Source organism: Microchirus variegatus (assembly GCF_963457635.1).
Source record: "Microchirus variegatus genome assembly, chromosome: 16".
Lineage (NCBI taxonomy): Eukaryota > Metazoa > Chordata > Actinopteri > Pleuronectiformes > Soleidae > Microchirus > Microchirus variegatus.
Window position 1 is genome coordinate 9,054,406 of NC_139817.1, and position 19,565 is coordinate 9,073,970.

At 40.5% G+C, this 19,565-nt stretch overlaps 1 protein-coding gene across 3 annotated transcripts; it reads right to left on the reverse strand.

Moving 5' to 3' along the window:
• Positions 1-425: 425 nt before the first annotated feature.
• hook3 (hook microtubule-tethering protein 3) lies at positions 426-18,309 on the reverse strand. 3 transcript variants are annotated; one of them, XM_083902996.1, is made up of 25 exons: positions 18,168-18,309; positions 14,780-14,865; positions 14,440-14,512; positions 14,247-14,297; positions 14,024-14,156; positions 13,853-13,920; positions 13,680-13,742; positions 13,450-13,533; positions 12,682-12,744; positions 10,667-10,830; positions 10,432-10,572; positions 9,957-10,044; positions 9,723-9,836; positions 9,528-9,638; positions 9,343-9,427; positions 9,177-9,246; positions 7,189-7,329; positions 6,762-6,849; positions 4,927-4,961; positions 4,666-4,748; positions 4,445-4,545; positions 4,235-4,339; positions 4,073-4,144; positions 3,568-3,704; positions 426-3,362 (listed from the first exon to the last, which is right to left on the reverse strand). In XM_083902996.1, exons 1-25 carry the CDS (start codon positions 18,222-18,224, stop codon positions 3,350-3,352), a joined length of 2,226 nt encoding a protein of 741 aa, XP_083759122.1. In that variant the 5' UTR covers positions 18,225-18,309; the 3' UTR covers positions 426-3,349. The 3 variants fall into 3 exon arrangements, with proteins under 3 accessions (XP_083759122.1, XP_083759123.1, XP_083759124.1); XM_083902997.1 differs by lacking the exon at positions 12,682-12,744; XM_083902998.1 differs by lacking the exon at positions 12,682-12,744 and having other exon boundaries at positions 426-3,704.
• Between the last annotated feature and the right edge of the window lie 1,256 nt (positions 18,310-19,565).

Below are 19,565 nucleotides of genomic sequence, written 5' to 3' on the forward strand. Positions count from 1 at the left end.
CAGGTCAACCATTCAGTGGACGTGTTCCATTATATACAGATTCTCTATAGCAAACCAAAGACTCATGGAGGGGGTGGACGGTCAGGAGCTCTGTGTAATAAAACTTACAGCTCAAACTGCTGATGTTAATGGCAAGTGGTTTACAAAACACAGACACACAACCAAAGGGAAAAAAAACAAAAAAAACACATCATCCCATTTCATTTGAAAATTAACTTGTACTCGACTGTAATCACTATCTTCCGGAATATAAATGCAGTTGAATCCAAAAATGTGGAATCTGATTTAATTTATATAAAAAAAAATTATAATTACATTCTGTGCAAACATCGTTTTAATGCAGTTACACATGCATTGACAACATCGAATGAACACACGTCTCCCAACAAAACAAAGCCCCTCCCTCCCCTCCCCCCCCGGTCTTTGCTACGGTCACTTACAAATACTGGAAAACATGAGATGATCGTGATGGTTTACAGTAACTTCACTGAACAACGATATTGTCAAAAATGTGCTTGTGTGGAAGAAACGGTCGTTTTTTTAAAACATGGTACGTTTCTTCTCGCAGGAGTCGCAGAAACTCAGTTTCCCCGAAACAACTGGAGGTAAAAATGTGACTTTGCATTTCTTTTTTTTTGTACACTTGATCTGAGCCGACATCTTTGAAACACTATGACGAGCCGCCACCTCCTCCATCTCCTTTGCTGCATAAGACAAGTATTTGACAGTCGCATGGAAATCCATTGTAACAGTGGCAATATTATAATAATAATAATAATAATAATAATGATAATACTCATATAAACAAACTCAGCACTGCCGTTAAAGCAGCAAAAATAATAAATAAGCAATTGAGATTAAAAAAAAAAAAAAAATGCACATATTGAATTGAAAGATGACAGTATATAATAATAATTATGAGTAAAATAGGTTAAAAACAGAGAGCCCTCATTAAACCAACTGAATCTATACAATATAAATGTATCATGTCGGTGATTTAAGTCAATTTTGGAGATTTTCTTTCTCTCTTTTGATATAATATGATACAACAGAACTAGTCTTTCTTTTTTTTTTAAATAAAAGGCACGGAAGAAATCAAAGAAATCTCCAATTTGAATAAACATATGCATTTATGCCTATAATATGCATACGTCCTCAGGTCCAGGTGGAGTCTTTCTAACCCAATTTGTCAACTCGGAATATTACATTTAAATTAGATGATTGTTTATTAAAAAAAAACCTACACATAACGTACAACATGAATTCAAATTCACTCTAAGTAATACTGTAATTTGTGCTGAATTTGCTCTGTGGTTACCCCTTCTATTAATGCCAATTTGTTTTTATTATCCCTTTCCGTTGAGAGAAATACTCTACATTAGCCTGCAAGGACTAACGCACAGCTCCTTATCCTTATTTATTTTAATCGTCTGACCTTTCTATTAAATAAGGAATTCATAGTTAAATGAAAAGGGGCATTAAATGTAACACAAATAGTAGTAATGGTGTGCAATATGTGTGTATTCCATGTGCGTATTAAGAAGAAACAGATGACACAGACACTAAAAAATAAAATTGGAGTGGGCTTAATGGGGGCTTTTCTGTGTATAAAAGCAGGTCTGTAACAAAGTTGTTAATTTAAAAAATAAAACAACATTTTTCCCATCCTATGCTCCTACTGCAAACTGTCCAGACGCCTCGCGGGGTAAACCTGTAATGTCCCAGAGGCTCACAACTTGTAGTACTCACTAATACTCATGGTAAAACCACTTCTAAGATTGCAAAAGGCTTCTTCTTTTTTTTTTTTCTCTGTAAAAATACTTCTCTTTTACTGAAAACCAACTGTCCACACTGACCACGTTTATCAGAAGTGATGTGAGGAAATGATGTGTCACTGAGGTATCCTGAAGCAGCTGGTCACACATAACACTGTGATGCTCTACCTCTGCCCGAACTGTTCGTAAAACATACTGCTGGTTGAATCGTAACAGACTTGATGCGGGTGGAGGGGGGAGGGGAGAGGGGAGCACAAGCAGACATGTCCACAAAGGGTATGGAGAAAGGTGGGAAGGGTCGGGTTATAGATGGAGAGGAACAAAGAGCGGGGAGTATTAGATCGAACGAAGGGAGGAGTTTCCCGACCGCGTCCCCTTCCTCTGACTCGAGGTTACGACGCATGACTCTGCAGAAGGCTGTTAGTGCTCATGCTGTTGGCGGGCGTGCTGGTTATTCGCAGGCTCGAGTCAAGGCAAAAGAAGTCATGCAAACAGTAGAGGCAGGCAGGCAGGCAGGTCGGTGGGGTTCATGCATCGAGTGCCTGCCTGAACGCGGCTCAGCCCACAGCCAGGCTTGGCCAGTTCACTGGTGCACGAGTCATGCAATGACATTGCTGTTAAGAAGGGGAGGAGAGACAGAGATGACGGTCAGGTGACAACAGATGCAAAGGAAAACATGTTACACGGCAGCGGGGGGGGGGGGGGGGGGGGGATAAGTTCTAAGTAAAGTCTGCATAAGTCTACGTTCTCTGTGGTTGCTCACACACTCAACCCTGTTTCTAGCAGACAGTATGAGGAGCAGAGATGCAGGGACAACTTCAAGTTATGACTCAAGTAAAAACTTTTGAATCAACCGAATACTATGGCACACAAAGTGTTGTCCGGAAGACAACCACACATCACAAATGCTGGTGAAGCTAAAAAAAACCTAAAAACTAATGCGGTTGTGCACAACGAAAACATGGGGGACTTAAGCAACTGTGGATTGCACTTTCTGGAACAAGTTTGCTTTTACAATTATTGCTGTACTATGCACCAAGTTGCCCTTCTTTTCCAAACCATGTAATACCAACAACAGAGACGATTAAATTAATTAATTAGTAAGCGATTACTGTATATACCGTGACTTCTTAGGAAATGGATTGACGTGTAAAAAATAACCTCCTTAAAGCTACATCATAACAGATTAAAACAGGACAGAGAGTCTGTCAACCCTGCTCGAACATCAAGACGAATCCTCAAATGTGATTACAGGTAGAGATGTGTATAAATTCCGCATGAACAGGCAGAAGAGTTCCTCTCAAACAAAAAGACAAAAGGATTCTCTGCCTCAGGGTCAAACACTAACTGCCTGATATGGTTTTGCCACAGAGCACAGGTGGGGGAAATTCAGTGGTTGAAACAGGGGGAGAGAGTGTTTAGTCAGAGCCTGTTAAATATGCTGAGAGCTGAAAAATAAAAAAAAAGGTAGGAAGCCTGGAATCACAGGAGTCAGGGTAAAATATGCTTAGTCAGGAAAAAAAACACACACACACATAAGTGGTGCAAGATTTGGGCAGCCTTGTCTGGCACCTCTACCTCATGGATCTGATCAAGAAGGGGGGAAAAAAAACGAAAAATTATAATCAATAAGCAGAAAGGAAAACAAGAACTTCCATTAGAAATGAACGGAAAAAGATGTGCGTCAAAGACAGCACATGTACTGTATATTATTAAAGTTCAGTGGCATTGTAAAGGGTAGTTTTTGTGGCAGGTTTTTTTTTTGTTTGTTTTGTTTTGGGCCGTCATCTACCTTGCGGTAGCTGGCTGGACGTGTCCGGGGTAGGAGCGCCGTGTGCTGGTAGCTTGTCTCTGCCGGGCCAGGAAGGACTGACCAGAACCGGTGTTGGCCAGTCGCTCTTCAGCCGCCTTCTTCTGCATGGACATACCCTGGATAAAGGAGGAAAAATTAGTTGAAATAGTCTTAAAAGAGATTCAAAAAGCACAGTTTGCGTCAGAATTTATGCAGGATGCTTAGGTTTATTCAGTACACACAAGATTAGTGAACATGTAAGAAACTCTGAACCATTAACACCAGCCACTGATCAAATATTGAGAAGGGGCAAACAGTGTCTTGAAGCCACAGAACAGTCTCTGCTGCCCTCTAGTGGTAAAAATCTTGTACATTTTGCACATTATGACTATTTAATTACTCACTCTTGGCTTTACAACGCCAGCTTTACATGAGGATGTGATTCAGTTAAGAAGAATTCTCGTAGCATAAGAAAGTCTGTCACAGTTTTTTAAGTCCTTCTCACCATATTGTACCAAGCGGACACAATCAGCCTCTCCTCGTAATCTCTCTGGCTCTTGGTCTTGTCCATCTCTTTCTGTTTGAAGGACAAGTAAAGAGACATTTAAGATTTTTAAGCTGGATGGTAAAAGATTTTTTTGAATTCTTAGTTGACAGGAGTGATTACCTCTAATGAGTGTAACATCCTCTCCTTCTCCTGCAGCTGGTTCTTCAGGGCCTGGACCTCGGGACCTGAACCCTGGTTCTGCTTGGGGTCCAGGGTCCTGATCACCTGGAGGGGGGTGGGGGGAAATATTCAATCACATTAAAGTCACATACGACAGCAAGGCATGCAAAGCACATTTCTGATGACGCTGTCGTTCCAAAATCCACTCACACTCTTGGCCTTTTCCAGGTACTTCTTATATCTCTCCTCCATCTGTTTCATGTCGTCATCCTTCTTTTTCAAGGCCTCTTCCAGCTCATCCACTCGTTGGGCTAAGGGGGAACGACACAAAAAGGCTTAGGTTTGATCGACCCAAGTCATTTCAGATTGCAAAAAGAAGACAATCAACAGCAAAATAAGCAGATCTTGATTTAACAGGGCTACAAACTCACTGCTGGCATTGTATTTAGGCTCCATTTCGTCGATGAGGGTGTTTTTCTTTAACAACTCGTTGTTCAACTCCCGCACTTTCTCCCTGGTCGAAAGAACAAAGCACCTTTTTGTTATGAAGTTGTGGGCGATGATTTTTTTTTTTTTTTGTCTAGCATTTCATGTTAAGCACTCCAGAATTAAATAACAAGGAAACTTAATTTAAACACAATCCTGACTAAGTAAAAACACAGGTCTGGGTCATCTTTGAGAAAATGACTTACATGTGCTCCTCGTACTTCTTCTTCAGAATGGAAGACTGAAACAGACGAAAAAATGAAAATTGTGTTACATATATATTAATATACATCTTCAACAAAAGAGGATCCTTCAAGCAGCTCCTCTGCTGAATAAATGCAGGAACTACAGCACACTTCAGGTGATGTGTGTACTTCTAATGTTTTTAATACCTTTAGTGTGTGACACAACTAAATGAAATGGTTGACACTTTATGCTATATATACCCACATACACACATATATATATATATATATATATTTATGTATATATATATATACAAATGTACATATACATATATATATATATATATACGTATATATATATACACATATATATAGTTTCCAAATTATGGTTGGTCAAGGGTAAAAAAAAAAAGTATATATCTTTTGGCATCCAACAGAGGGAAGCATAGAGTCGAATATGGGGGAAATAACAACCATAATAACCATAAAACTGATCCTGTATCAAAGATTTTAAATGTTTTCGATTAAATTACTAGATAATTAATATTGGTACTAAACCAGTGCAGTGTGGGTGATATAATCACAAAGACAATTCGATTATTCTTTTTTTGATCCTGTGCCACCAAATCCTTGTGGATTCAAAATCCCATGGATGGTGACATGAGAAAAAAAGGTTTCCATGCTCTATAATCTCATCAAGAACAAACAGTTGGTTTTCTACAAGGAGGGAAAAAAAAATCTAGATTAAGTGTTGATTGAGGATTGACAGAAGGTGTCAGTCAGCTACAGTATCTACAAACTTAGCAGGACATAAAGACCTTTGCCCCTGTGCAGCAACTCAGTGTAACAAATGCATAGAACAGACAGATTTATAGATAATAGCCTTGCTGGAGGTCCCTATACTCAGGTTTCTAGTCTGTTTAAATTTCTACCCAAATAACTTTGGTGTACTTTGTTGACTAATTTTTTGTAAAACTATCAAACACAAGATAAAATGCTGGAATTACAGAGACAAAAAGTATCACAGAGTACGTTCAGTTAACTACTCTGCATTTTTGTCATTGCGATAGTAATTGGGAGTGCTGTTATGAGTGATTTTGCTAGTTTCAGATCGATGTCGCTGTCATTTCTCCATTCAGGTTTAATTAATAACGGAAGTGTCTGCTTTCAAAACAATGAAATTACTGTTAAGTGCTCCGTTTATCTTGGGTGCAAAGACGCGTCGACAGGAAAGGAACCCGGAAACAGCCACATTTTAAAAGATTTTTTGATTGACACATAATGGTTATGATAAACACACACGCATGCGATCTCTCACACACACATAAGCCCTGCAGTTGGGAGAAGATCCAAACCTCCTTTTCCTAAATACAAGTAGTCCCATACTAGAAACTGGAGACAAGGAACAGAGAAGAATACACATTTTTCTTTTTGTGTAGGATGATATATCCAGACATTGGTTCAATGTTTTAATGAATATGACTGAATTTGGCGTATTTGATAAGTGAGGGCTGTAATACTATGCAAATCAGATGAAGTTGTATTTTTGTGACAATATGAGGCTCTTAAAGTGAATTTATTCGCTGATGCATTGGTGCTTTTAACCCAGCCAACTAAAACAAGGCATTTATGTACAGTATGCCAGAAGAATACACAATTTTATAATGCTGCAAACCACACACAAACACAAAACGTGCCATGGACATGATGGGTGTTTGATAATGTTGATGATAAGTAGAAAATTAAGAGAAAAGTAAATCAAGGACTCTCTATTTACCAGGTGTGATACAATGGTTATTTGATTTTCTGTGGTGTTTAATATCAGGGACGAACACAACAAACAGTTTGGAACTCACATCATCTGCTTTCGATCCCTGCTCTTGCACAGTCTTTTGTAGCTCCTCTACCTGACTCTGTTCCTCCATCAGGCGCTGATTGATTAACCTTGATAAAAGGGCAGAAAAAAAAAAAAAAGGACCAGTCGGACAACATAGTTTCAACAAAGCAATGAAGCAAAGCTACACAGTGGTAAGACAAGAGGTGCAGGAATGTGGCTGTCAAACACAAAAGACACAGAAAGTCTTTAAGGAGCAATGAATGAACGCTAGATTGAGTTACACATTAATAATAATAACATGAACAAACCAAGACAAGGAAATTAGCTCAATTCCAATTGACTAATACAAACTGTTACTTTCTGAAGCCAGCGCTGTAAACAATCAAGCATCTCTTTGTTTCCAGTTAATGCCGCTAATCTACGGCATAGCCGTGCCCTTAGCTGACCTGTTCTCCGTCTCCAGCTCGTTCTTCCTCCTGTTGGCGTCCTCCAGGAGACTCTGCAACAGCGCGATCTTCTCGTTGTCCGACCCCTCCTGAGCCAGCTTGAGCATCTTGTTCTCGTGCTGGAGACGGATCAAATGTTCTCTGTATAAAAACAACACAAAAAAATGAAGATAGGCGATGAAGAATTTAACCCACGTACGTTACAAAAACAACCTCAAGACAAGAACATATTAGGCGTTTGTTTTATCTTCTCCAGATTAAACTAATATTTGCACAAATCATTATATATAATCATATTAAGTAAGCCCGAGTCACAGTTGAATGAGAGCTTATTCGTGTTAGCATTATTTGTGAATACACCCGTAATGTAAACAGAATTACGGATCTCTTGTTGCCACCACCATGCTCCAGAGACACCTAGAAACTCGCTCATAGGGACATTCCCAAGACCAAAACGTAAACTGATGATGATGCTGCAACCCTCAGTGTTCTAGAGCTGCAACTCCTTATTTTTGTAATCGATTAATCTGTCAAGGACAGAAACCCCAGGATGGAAAGGAGGACTCCGCCATCCCCAAGTCTCTGACTACAACAGCCTTCGCTACAGGCTGCGACAAACCCAGTGACCCAGATGGATCCTGGCATTTAAAGACTTTTTACTCTTTATTTTTGTGTATTGTATGTTTTGGGTAAAATCTACTGCGCGTCTGTCCGTCCAGGGAGTGGATCACTCACCTGTGGTTCTACCTAAGACTTCTACCTCTTTCTTTTTCCCTGTTATAGGGGTTTTTTCCCTGGTAGTTTTTCCTTACCCTGGTCGAGGGTCTAAGGACGGAGGATGCTACCAACCCTGCGAAGTCCCGTGAGACAAACTGTGTTTCGTAAACTGTGGGCTATATAAATAAAATTTGACTGATTGATTATCAAAATAGTTGACGATTAATTAAGTAATCGATTAATCGATTAACTGTTTCAGCTCTACGGTGTTCCCTTGGCTACCTGTCTCCTAATCATGACACTGTATTTACGATAAAAATAATGCAGGAAGAGCAGGAAAAACCGGAGAATCAACAAATAAAACTGTGAACTCCCCTCAATCCCAAGTTTAAGCCATCTACTTAACAGATTAGCATGAATTTTCATTTTATGGCACAGAGTACAGTCTGTTATATGGGTTTTTAGGGTGTGGTTGTTCACTCTTTTCCGACTTAAGTGTTTTAACACACTCACAGCAGGCTGCTAGTAAAAGTTGGAGAGAAAGAAGACAGAGGTGAGAAGTTGCAGTGCAGACGAGTAGTTATTTTGATGCATGGACTTCCTCGGTTAGACTTGTGATTCCTACACTGCAGTAGACGGAGAATAAGTGTGATTCCAGCTGTGTTTCTGGCTCTGTTCAGTTCAGACAAACACGGCCAAAAACTAATCACTTCCAGATGCTGCGTGGAAAAAAAAAAAAAACTTTCTTTGGCTGTTTTCACGCCCAGCGGACGCTGAGGTCCAGCGACGGACATAAATGAGCATGACTCACAAAGTTAGCTAGCTAATTCTGCAGTTCACACACACACTCACTATTCCATCTCTTAGATATCACACATGAAACAGCACTGTTGCAAATTCTTGCAAGATCTGACATCACCTCAAGGGACAGAAGCTTTTCATTATCTGCCACTAAAGGGTACGGAATAACCTGGATTAGTTTAGCATGAGTAACTTTTCTTTTCATGGAGCAGCTTTTTTTTGGAAGATTAGTAGTTCAATGAAAATCCTCATTGTTTTTATGTTTGCAAAATCCAGCCACTTAATGCTATCAGAAGAAAAGCCCAGCCCCTCTTGGAGAGCAGCAGTCAGGCTGATGTAACTCGCACACAACTATTACATAACTCAGTACAAAGATGGCTCTCTTTTTCGAGCAGGATGAGCAAACTTAAAACTATCTGGCTAATCGATGAAGTAACACACACACACATTATTGTTTTCAAAACTCATACCGGATCTCAGGCGTGGTGATCTCAGCAGCCAGTGAATCTGAGCCGTCGTTGCTGGCCAAAGGGAACAGACCTGGGCAAACGGATAAGTGTTTAAACCAATATTATTTCAGCTGTAATTTTCAAAAGGTCAATGCATAACCACTTGGGTTTTAGCCATTTTCTTTACCAGAGGTGAGCTGTCCCTCTTGAGCCTGGACACAGTGCAGCTCCTCAATAGTCTCCTTCAGTGAGTCTCTCTCTGTCCGCATACGCTGCAGAGAGACATGAAGACACAATTAGACAATTTGGCAACACAAACACACATCGGAAAGTGATATTTTGTGGATGTTGCTGTGATACGCGTGTGCATACATCTTTTTCTTTTTGTAGGGAGTCCACTTTTTCTTTGACGCGTTTGTACTCGAACTCCATCTTGTCCGCTTTTTTAGACTCTTCCGATAGTCTGTTCTGAAGTTCGACCACCTGTGCAGAGGAGGAGAAACAGTTAGAGGAAAGTGCAAGAGGAGACATGACGCACACAGACAGAGCTGTCAGTTGGCCGAGTACCTGTCTCTTGTATGTCTCCAGCTGACCCTTTGTCGCGTTCGCTTTTCGTAGCTCTTCCTCCAAACCGACGTTGGTCTGCATTAGCAATGTGTTCTTCTCCTCCATTAACTTATTCTGAAAATCAGTGTCAGCGTCAGAAATTTATGCCTCACTTTTCCAACCACACAGTTTTCAAATGAATGTTGCTGAATGTGCTTTAATGTGACAACAAATTCGGGAAAAAAAACTGTGTACCTGTCTTCTGAGAAGTCCCATGTCCTCCAGTTTCTTCTTGTAGTGCTCCACCGTGCCCTCTAGTTTGGACACTTTGTCCGACGAATGCCTAGAGGAGAATTCAACAAGCAGGTGTCACTTTGTTAAGGTTAAATCTAAAACGTCGGAGACAGAAAGCTTTACTGTCACGGGACTATGAAATAACACGATAATAGGCAAATGAAGTTAATTAAATATTTATGCTGCAACAACAACTGATTGGTTGATTAAAGTCAAACAACTTTTAAGATTGAATTAAGGCAGTTTAAAATGCACCCAATGAACATAATCTGCCAAACAATGAATGCTTCTATAAAAGCGTGCAAGTCTTTGCACAACCAGATCAACCAGATTACTGTGAACAATCACTGGAATCTTGTCTCTTGTCTCGTGTTTAGTTTAGTTTAGTGCGGTTTACACGGGCAAAGTTTTTTTTTTTTTTTACATCACTCCTCACCTGAGAACATCCATTTCATCCTTGAGGGACTGGGCTTCGTCAGCCAGCGTCACAAGGTCTTCATTCTGCGACTTGACATCTATAAGTTCTTTCTCAAGCTCCTCACAACGAATCCGGTAGTCGTCTTTCGCTGCCTCCAACCTAAGATAAATCGGAGAGAAAAATCATCAACGATTCGCGACATTAGTTTAACTAATCCTAGTTCTGATTATCAATCATCCTTGTGATTGCACACCTGAAAGTTTCCTCCTGTAGCTGCTCCAGCTGTGTCTGCAGCTGGAGGTGTCTGCGTCCAGCTGGGCTGTTGATGTCCTCTATGGAGTCAGACTGGTTCAGTCTCTCCATTAGGACCTGGTTTTCTGCCAGCAAACTGCTCTTCTCCTCTTGCAGGGCTGCAACCTGGGGGGGGGGGTTAACAAGTTAAAGCCCAATTTATACTCCTGCGTAAAGTGCTCTGCGTAGCTACGCAGAGTCCTCTGCGTCGACGCAGAACCTGTCGAAGAGCCTCTGCGTCGTCTCCGGGTGCACGAAATATTTTTTAAGTGTCCGTCACTCCGTCAAGGGACTACGGAGACGGCAAGAGCTGCGATTGGTCCTCAGGACAGGCCGAGCTAAGCTGCTCTGTGCCGGCTCTCAGTGCGCTCCGGGCGTCCTGACAGAGGCGGAGCTGATCCCCGCCGATAACGCCGCTGCCGAACGATAAATACGTCATATCTTAACACACACAGCACATGTTTAGACTCTAAATGGCCAATTTCTCGCCTCAAATTATCTTAAAACTGCGTTCCGTGACACAGAAAAGTGAGAAACGGCCACTTTTTCAACAACAACAGTCTTTCTCTCTCTTTCTTTCTCGGACGCCATTGCTCACTGTAGCCAGAAGCACAACAACCTTGCGCAGCGACCCCTACTGATCGGGCGGGAAATTGCAGCGAGTGTCCGTCACCACGACGCAGAAGTATAAATGCTCGAGGCGTCTCCGTGGTGACGCAGACGGATAACGCATACGCAGTCGGAGAAGTATAATGTGGCCTTTAGAAGGGAGCAGCTACGTACTTAAATGCACATTTAACATTTTCTTTACAGTATTCAGTCTAATAATTGAAAACATTACTGCAGTATCAACTTCACTATATGAATGCAAGGACACATCAGACACACCAGCACAGCAAAGAGGGCTACATATGGTTTGATAGTGTCTTCACAGTGTGAGAGACGGGGAATCAAACTCCACACAAAGCAAAAGCAAGAAGCTGGTTGATTTCACTATCTTATGCTTATGTACGATCTAAGCCCTACATGTTTTTGGATTTATAGTCAAAACCTTACAGTATTATGGTAAGGTGTGCCTTACAGTATATTCACAAACGATACAGCAACTGTAACTGAGTAAGTGAGAGGGATCTTATTCAGCATTCTCACAAGCAGCACTTCGTGAACTGCCCGTGAACTCGTGTTGAACATTTTTTGTGTCCTAGTTCTTTATTTTTGTTAGAGCTTAATTACGGAAGAGGATTAGGGCCACATTAGGGACTTTACTCTCAGAAATCTGAATTCTGACTTTACTCTCAGAAATTCTAAGAGTAAAGCCAGAATTCTGAGTTTCAAGTCAGAACTCAAATATTTTTTTTCCTGCATGGCCCAAATCCTCTTCCGTAGGTTCCAGATCTGGTCGCCTGTTTTCTTATTTTTATTTTCGTGTAACACTCTAGTGTGTAAAATGTATGCCATTTAAATGTCAGTGACACTGTTATGTAGAAGCACTCTGAGAGAACTTGCACCACTCTGAAAAAATTTCTCACTGCAACAAGCTCACACCAAACACGTGATTGGGGGGGGAGAGGGATCTAAAGCAGATTTGTGAAAAATTTGGAATTATTAGTCAATTTTTCAAACCAAGCTATTCCTCTTGCTGCCTATTATTGCTGTGGGATAGCATGAATCACAATAAGCTAGCAGGGTTATTATTGAAGGGATGACATCTGACACACCCACACAGAGCTCTAGCTGATGTGTGTCCTGGGAACACAATGTATATACATGTGTGCACACACACACTTGTGCATAAATGTGTACACCCATGCACACATAATAAGGGGAAATAGGAGGGAATCTTGATTCCTAAAGGGATGCTGGTGCAAGCAGACTGAGAAAAAAAACAAAAAAACAAAAAAACTATCCAGGACTTTTAAACACACCACACAGCATGGATGGAAGGAAAAGACGGGAAAGAAGAAAGATTGGATTTACCCTCTCTTCTAGCTCATTTAAGTCTAACCTCAGTCTATCACGCTCCTCTTGCAAATGGAGGGCCTTTAAAGCAAGGCACACAGCATTGAGATCGTCAGGCATAGTGAGGAAACTGATTGAACACAAGTTGAAAGTAGGTAACACTTTCGATTTAAATACAGCTCCATTTTTCTGAAGCGGCTGCGTCACCGACAGGAAACGAATTCAAACGATGTCGACTACGATTATTATCCAAGAACACCAAAACAACCTCAAAGTAAATAATGCATCATGTGGAATTACACAGGCGGAAATATACATATGTTTAAGGCGTGACCAAAAATATTCAATGACAGTCAGAACAATAGTAAAATATAATAAAAGAGAACCCTGTGTCTGATTTTATCTGTGCCTGTTTGTTTCTTTGTGTGTTTCTTTGTCAACAGGATCTCACAAAAAATTCATGGTGTTGAAATCTACACACTGGCACAAATCAGTGCAGATTATGAAATGACTTTAGTTTTTCATATTTTCTTTTTTACAGACATGTCTGCCTTGTTTTTAAAGATAAGGATTAAAGGTTTAAAACTGCATTATCTTGAGGAAATGATCAATAACCATTCGCAAACAGTTCCAATTATACTAGAGCGCAAATCTTATGTATATACATTAATAATAAAGCCGGTATTTGGTTGAATATATTACCACCTGCTATTATGTAAAAACGAGTATTCTAAAGGTCTTTTCTTTCTTTTTTTTAAATGGGGATTAAAAGTGAGCAGAACTAACCTGCATGTCAAGCTCTCGACACCTCTGGGCAATCTCCTCCTTGGTGGCCATAGCATCGTTCAGCTCCTCGACAGTTTTTTTCAGCTGAGAACAGAGAAACAACAATTTACAGAAATTACAAATGAAAATTTGGCGGAAAATCCAGATACTGAAGGGTGACAGCGTGAGTCTGAGGTGTTTTCTTTCTGAGGTGTGATGCAAGGAAAATTTCTATTCAGCATCCTTCATACCTGTCTGTCTAGATCCACATACGAGTCATTTCCTCCCATCACTGGAGTCTCTTTACTCATCAGCTGTGGAAACACAAAGGTTGGTTAGTGTTTGGTGGACATTGACTGTTCAGCTGATCGTGGCGATGCGTCATAACAAAGGAAATAAAATATAAATCAGACTCCTACCATACCTCTTGGATGGCTGTCATGACAACATGCTGCACTGACTCCTCCATCATCATGATGGTCTGGATATATTCTAGAGAAAACAAAGGAAACACACTTCAATTCAAGTTCCTGGTGCAGCTGTTGCATCAATGCAACACCAGAGAAGATGTGACAGGACAAGATGGACAGTGCACCTTGTTTCTGCTCACAGTTGACAGCGCAGCCCAGTAATAGCTGTAGCATCCTTCCAAGTTCCGCTGCATCAGAGTGTTCTCCGATGAGGTTGACGTCTGGTAGAGTGAAGTCATTAATGTGCTGGCCCAAGATCTAAACGGAAGGAAAACATGTAATTTTTTGTTTTATTTTAAAGGTCTGAGTATCAGGAACTAGAATTAGTCTTTTTTAGATTGGCCTTACCTCCTGGTTATAGTCTAGGATGCCCTTTAGAATTTTCTTTAAATTGCTGACCTGAAAATAGAAAGCACATTTAGCAAAAAAAACAAAAAAACAGCAGAAATATTAATACTAACAATTCAGACCAACAATAATTACAATACAGATTACAACTAAACCTCTCAGTCCCATATATTAAATAATGTGCGACGCTTACCTTTAGTCTCCAGTTGTCCCCAACCTCAGGTTTGATTCTACTAATCCAAGCGTCGCTGAAATACACAATATCTCTAAAACGAAACACAAAAACAACAACAAGAAAGTCAGGGATGGGAGTCATTCAGTGGTCGACTGTTGAGCATAACCACATATAAAATGGGGTTAACGGGAAGATCGCTAAGTGCTCATCAGTGTTTAAGTATACTGTTCTACAACATATATTTATGTTTGGACAGGAAAGCCAAAACTCCCTTTATAAAACATAAACATAACAATGGAAATATAGCCAACTCCGATGAAAATGTTCCATTTTCAAATTCTCCAGCGTGAGAACTTACATTTTCTGCAGCGCCTGGGCCATGACGACACCGCTCGTCATGTCATCTATTGTCTTGCATGGAGCCTCCACTCCAAACGTCTGGATCTAAACAATAAACACACACACATATCAGCGATGGGTGCGAGGGTAAAACAACGTCGGTGTTAAACGGTTTAATTCATTTAAGCTGACAAGCAGTCAACAAACAATTCACCTGAAAAGCTGTGAGACATTCTCAGAAAAAATACGACTTGCACTCGCAAATACAGCCTGAATTCAACTATTTTGTTGGTACACACATTTGTGGACACCACGGATACATTCCTCGCTCAGGGGTTTGGGTGGATTAAGAATGGCAATAAATATATGAGTGGGTGGACTAAAGCACATCCACTTTTGTCTTTCTATTAAATTACGGCACATGGCATGACTTTGTTACCCGTCTTTCCTTCTATTCTACTCTTACTCCAGGCATAAAGTCTCCTCAGACAGAAGTAAAAGCAGACAGTCCACGTACCAAAATAGGAGGGGAAACTGGGAGCAGGAATGTTTGATTTAACAGGAAGTAAATGACTGAATCTGTGCCTGCATGTCATGTCATCCCGTCGGTTTCACCTTTCATCTCATGTCTCAAACGTAACAAGTCGTTCAACGAAGAGCAGCTCCGAGCGTTTGGGTTGGAAAGAATTGCCAAAGCATTGGAGATGACGGCTGTTTAAGTGTTTACTCAAGTCTCTGAAAATAAACATGATGCAAGAACAACTCCCTCTCCAACTACACTCACAGGCACCAATGGATTTATTTCAAACTCATAAACAAACTGATGAAACTGCATTTACAGTGCTCGGTTCATTTATATTTTACTTTTATTTTAGAATTTACTGCTTATGTATTTGGAAACATGGTCTGAGATATGGAGCAGCATTTTTAAGCATATCCCCTGACAACACCTTACTGTATGTGCCCACCCTGAAATATCAGAATTATCATCCTTCTTTATACCCGCTCACTGGAATTTCAAGAAGCAAGTAAGATAGTTTCTCCAACAATTAGGCAGACAACGGGCTACAGACAAAAAAACAAGACAATATCCATAATTATATGAGATTATCATCAATGAGAGACTAAGAAAAACTACACCCACTTCAATTTCCCACACATCCATCTATTCACACTTCTTTACAGTGACAAGACAAGCAAGGTTGCAACCAGGCCCACTGTTCTAAACACTACATGGTCATTCTCTCCATCACACAGCGATGTTTTTGATCCACATCATTTCCTTCTACAGGAAAGACGTGAAAGGAAAGAAAACATTTCATGAGCCAGGCCACCACAAAAACAGACAACCAACAAAAGGCCTTGAAAGAAGAAAAATGGCCAGTCAACAGAGAGTCATAAAGAATTTCTGAGAATGTAAACGTAATATGCTTTATGGATTTTTACATTTGGGAGCTTGATCAGTACCTACATTGGCTGGTGCCGATGAGTTATTCTGGTTTCTGTTGCTTTATTTACATATTGAAGCAACACTTTTTCATTGGCATGTGAGCTGCACATGCTTGGCTGCATGTCACATCAACAAAACTGTGGCACACATACCACTGAAGCACAAAGGCTTTAAACAGGACATATTGTATGCCCAATGTGAAGTGCAGGGGAGCACTGCAGATCAATGGCTTTGTGGTGTTCGGACATTACGTTGGGGACCAGGCTTCAGTGAATGACGCCCTTTGCATTAGGCTTTTAAGTTGTTCCTGGCTGTAACCAGCTCATCAGTGTGGAAAAAGATTTTTTTTTAAAAGCTAGTCATGTTCCACCATTATAGAGCTATGGTCTCTCTATACTCATCCATAACATGAAAAGCATCCAGGGGCGTAGTTATGGTCACATACATTGAGTCTGTCAAATTTGGCAATGCATGGTTTGATCTCTGTGGATTTAAAGTATGCCGTGAATTCTTGGCGGCTTGAAATTGTAATTTTTCAACAGAAACTTGGTGGTGGTGTAAACACAGAGTCACGTGATGTCAGGAGCTCACTTAGGATTATTTCCCAATAAATAAAGTATCAAATTAATTGCTGAACCTTGAAGCACTGACCATGAAGTAACTGGATATGGACTACTTCTTCAGTGTAATTCTCTTACACATGAAATTTCACAAACTGTCGTGCTCTCGTTCCCACTGCTATGTTAACTTGTCATATGGCATATTTAACATTTTACTGTTTTAACATGTGTGAGCTGCAACATAGATGAACTGAAAACCGATTAGCATCACAGGGCCTGAATAACTTAGATAGTCTAGTTTAAGATTTGCTTTGTGTTCGTTTGTCTTGCCAGATTAAAATCAGTGAGCTTTGATCAATGCATGTGACTGAATCACTCAGGAGAGATGTTAATACCAGGTCTGAACAGGGCCATAGAAAAGCCATTCTGAGCTAAGCCGAGGTCGTAGTAACTGAATACGCTTTGCAACAAAAGGATCAATTTTGAATTGGTTCTTTAATGCTTCAATGTCTTAACTTTTCAATATCAAAAAAATGATTTTACACTGTTTTAAGCGCAAGTTTATGTGGACAGGGACACTTTACACTCTTGAGTGTCAGCTTCTCAATTTTTTAAAATGGGAATCCACAAGTCGATTTTACAGTGCTGTTGCATGACAAATGAGGAAGCACAAGACTATGCAGAAGATGGGGGAGCTCACCGGTGCTTAACCCCACTTTAACCAACGCCATATGTTTGTTTTCAGCATACACCACCACTGACATTAAGGCCAGATGTGTACAGTCAAACCGCCTATGCAGTTTCCATATGACATGTCACACAAAGCAGTCGCAATCGAAACAGCACAAATGCTATGATGTAAACAACGTATCAAAGGCTACACGTGACCCACATTGTGATGCCCATTTTCACTCGGAACGTCTGTTTCCAGCTTTGACTCAAAGAGCTCCCTTGCATTTAGGCTTTGTTTCAATAAGCAGTGAATCAAGGAAGGGAAGGACACTGGGCAACAATGACAGGAATCCGGACTCAAACTGGAAACAGCGATGGAACGTTAGATGCACAATACAGATGTAAACGCCATATATCTACTGTTTTAACATTGGACACAAAATACGACAACAAGAACTGAGCTAGCTTCATGCCCGGCTGCACAGAGCTAGCTAGAACCAAAAATACTGAGTGGGTAGGCGGTTTGCTGGCGGCTAGCAAACAACACATCAGCAGCTAGAGCAGTGAACAGCTGGCCTGCATACGTAACCAGCGTAGCCCTGTCTGCCCCGTTAGCTCACCGAGCTAGCTTCAGCTAACAGTTTGATTGCTAGCCTAGCCGACGCCGGGGAACTGTCTGTCAGTGGAAACAAATCACCAAAAAAACTTCTTATTTCACCACGTACCCATGTCAGGAGGCTTTCGCACAGCTCCATTCGATCCAAAGTCTCGGATGTACTCATCGTTTACTGACGTACGACGACTTTGTGTGGCAAAGTGAGCCTAAAGTTAGCTGTCGGCTTCATACACTCCCGAGGTCTCTCGCTGTCCGTCGGCCAACACCAGTCGCTGCTTCGCTCCGCTACGCCGGCGTCTGCCAGAGGAGCGCTGGGTGGGCGGAGTCTACGGTGCAGTTAAAGGAAAGTTCCCACTATTACAGAAAAAAAACTCTTCATAATTATAATACAATATAATACTAAGTCATAATAACGAGATGATTAGTCAAAATAATTATATGTTAAGTCATAATAATAATATACTGTCATACTAATGAGATAGTACTCATTATTATGACATAACATCTCATATAATCATGGAAAAAATAATACATACTCATACAAGTTTTAATTGAGTAAACTTGGGTAGCTATTCATTTTCCATGTGGAATTATAGGTGTATATCACCAAACACATTTCTAAATTATAAGTCACAAAACACATGACTCTAAAAAACAAACATTTATTTACAAGCCTATAATTTGTGTTTAGGGCTTTAAATTATATTCAACCTTAGCAGAAAAAAAAACAACTTGATTGACTTGGTTGAAGAGGTCACACCTGGTAGACTGAATAAATGCATATACCACAATTCAAAGGGATGCACAAGTTACAAGAACTACTCACGTTAAAACCTAAAAAACTATTATATTATTCACTTTATATTTTAAAAGATCTTAACTCATTCTACAGTCAAGTACACAAGTGTGGAGGAGAAATTGCAAAAATAATTGCATCAAAAATCTGAATCAGTCCATTATATGAATATGAATAGCTGTCTCGTCTGTCTGCCCCTTTTCACTGAAAGCTGTCAGAGCCAAGTTTGAGAATGTGCACAGCTGACTCACTGCCTTCAGACAGAGGCAGAGAGGTCGTACTCTGTGACAACAAGTCGACTATGTCTCATGCTTGAAAACATTTGTTTGGAGCAGAAATACACCGTCAAACTCAAGAAAGTGTGCATTTAATGACAAAGAACTTGACTCCTGAGTGATTATTGCTTCCAATCATAGAGGATCAGTGTCAAGAACAGTGTTTGTTGACAGTATTTTCATGTTTATCTAAGACAACCAAAGCATTGACATCCTCAAGCAGTAACAATGCTTTCCCACCAGGGTTAAGACTCTCATTGAACCGGTTCTTTGCTGTAAAACACAAGCATTTACAACCCAGGCTGTTTTCCTAACTGAGACAAAAAGGGCGGCGGTTGTGTCGACACCCTGGAGAAAAAGCAGAGGAGACGCTGATCCGAAAGGACAGAAAGGCAGAAAGGTATGACACAACTGGTGCCACACCCATAAGACATTC

Excerpts from the sequence above, each read along its gene's own strand:
- hook3 (XM_083902996.1), bottom strand. The coding sequence starts at position 18,224 with ATGAGTACATCCGAGACTTTGGATCGAATGGAGCTGTGCGAAAGCCTC. Across the intron at positions 12,745-13,449 it reads GTCGAGAGCTTGACATGCAG|GCCCTCCATTTGCAAGAGGA; the intron begins GTTAGTTCTGCT and ends CTTGCTTTAAAG. Across the intron at positions 4,749-4,926 it reads AAGAAGTACGAGGAGCACAT|GGAGAAAGTGCGGGAGTTGA; the intron begins GTAAGTCATTTT and ends TCTTTCGACCAG.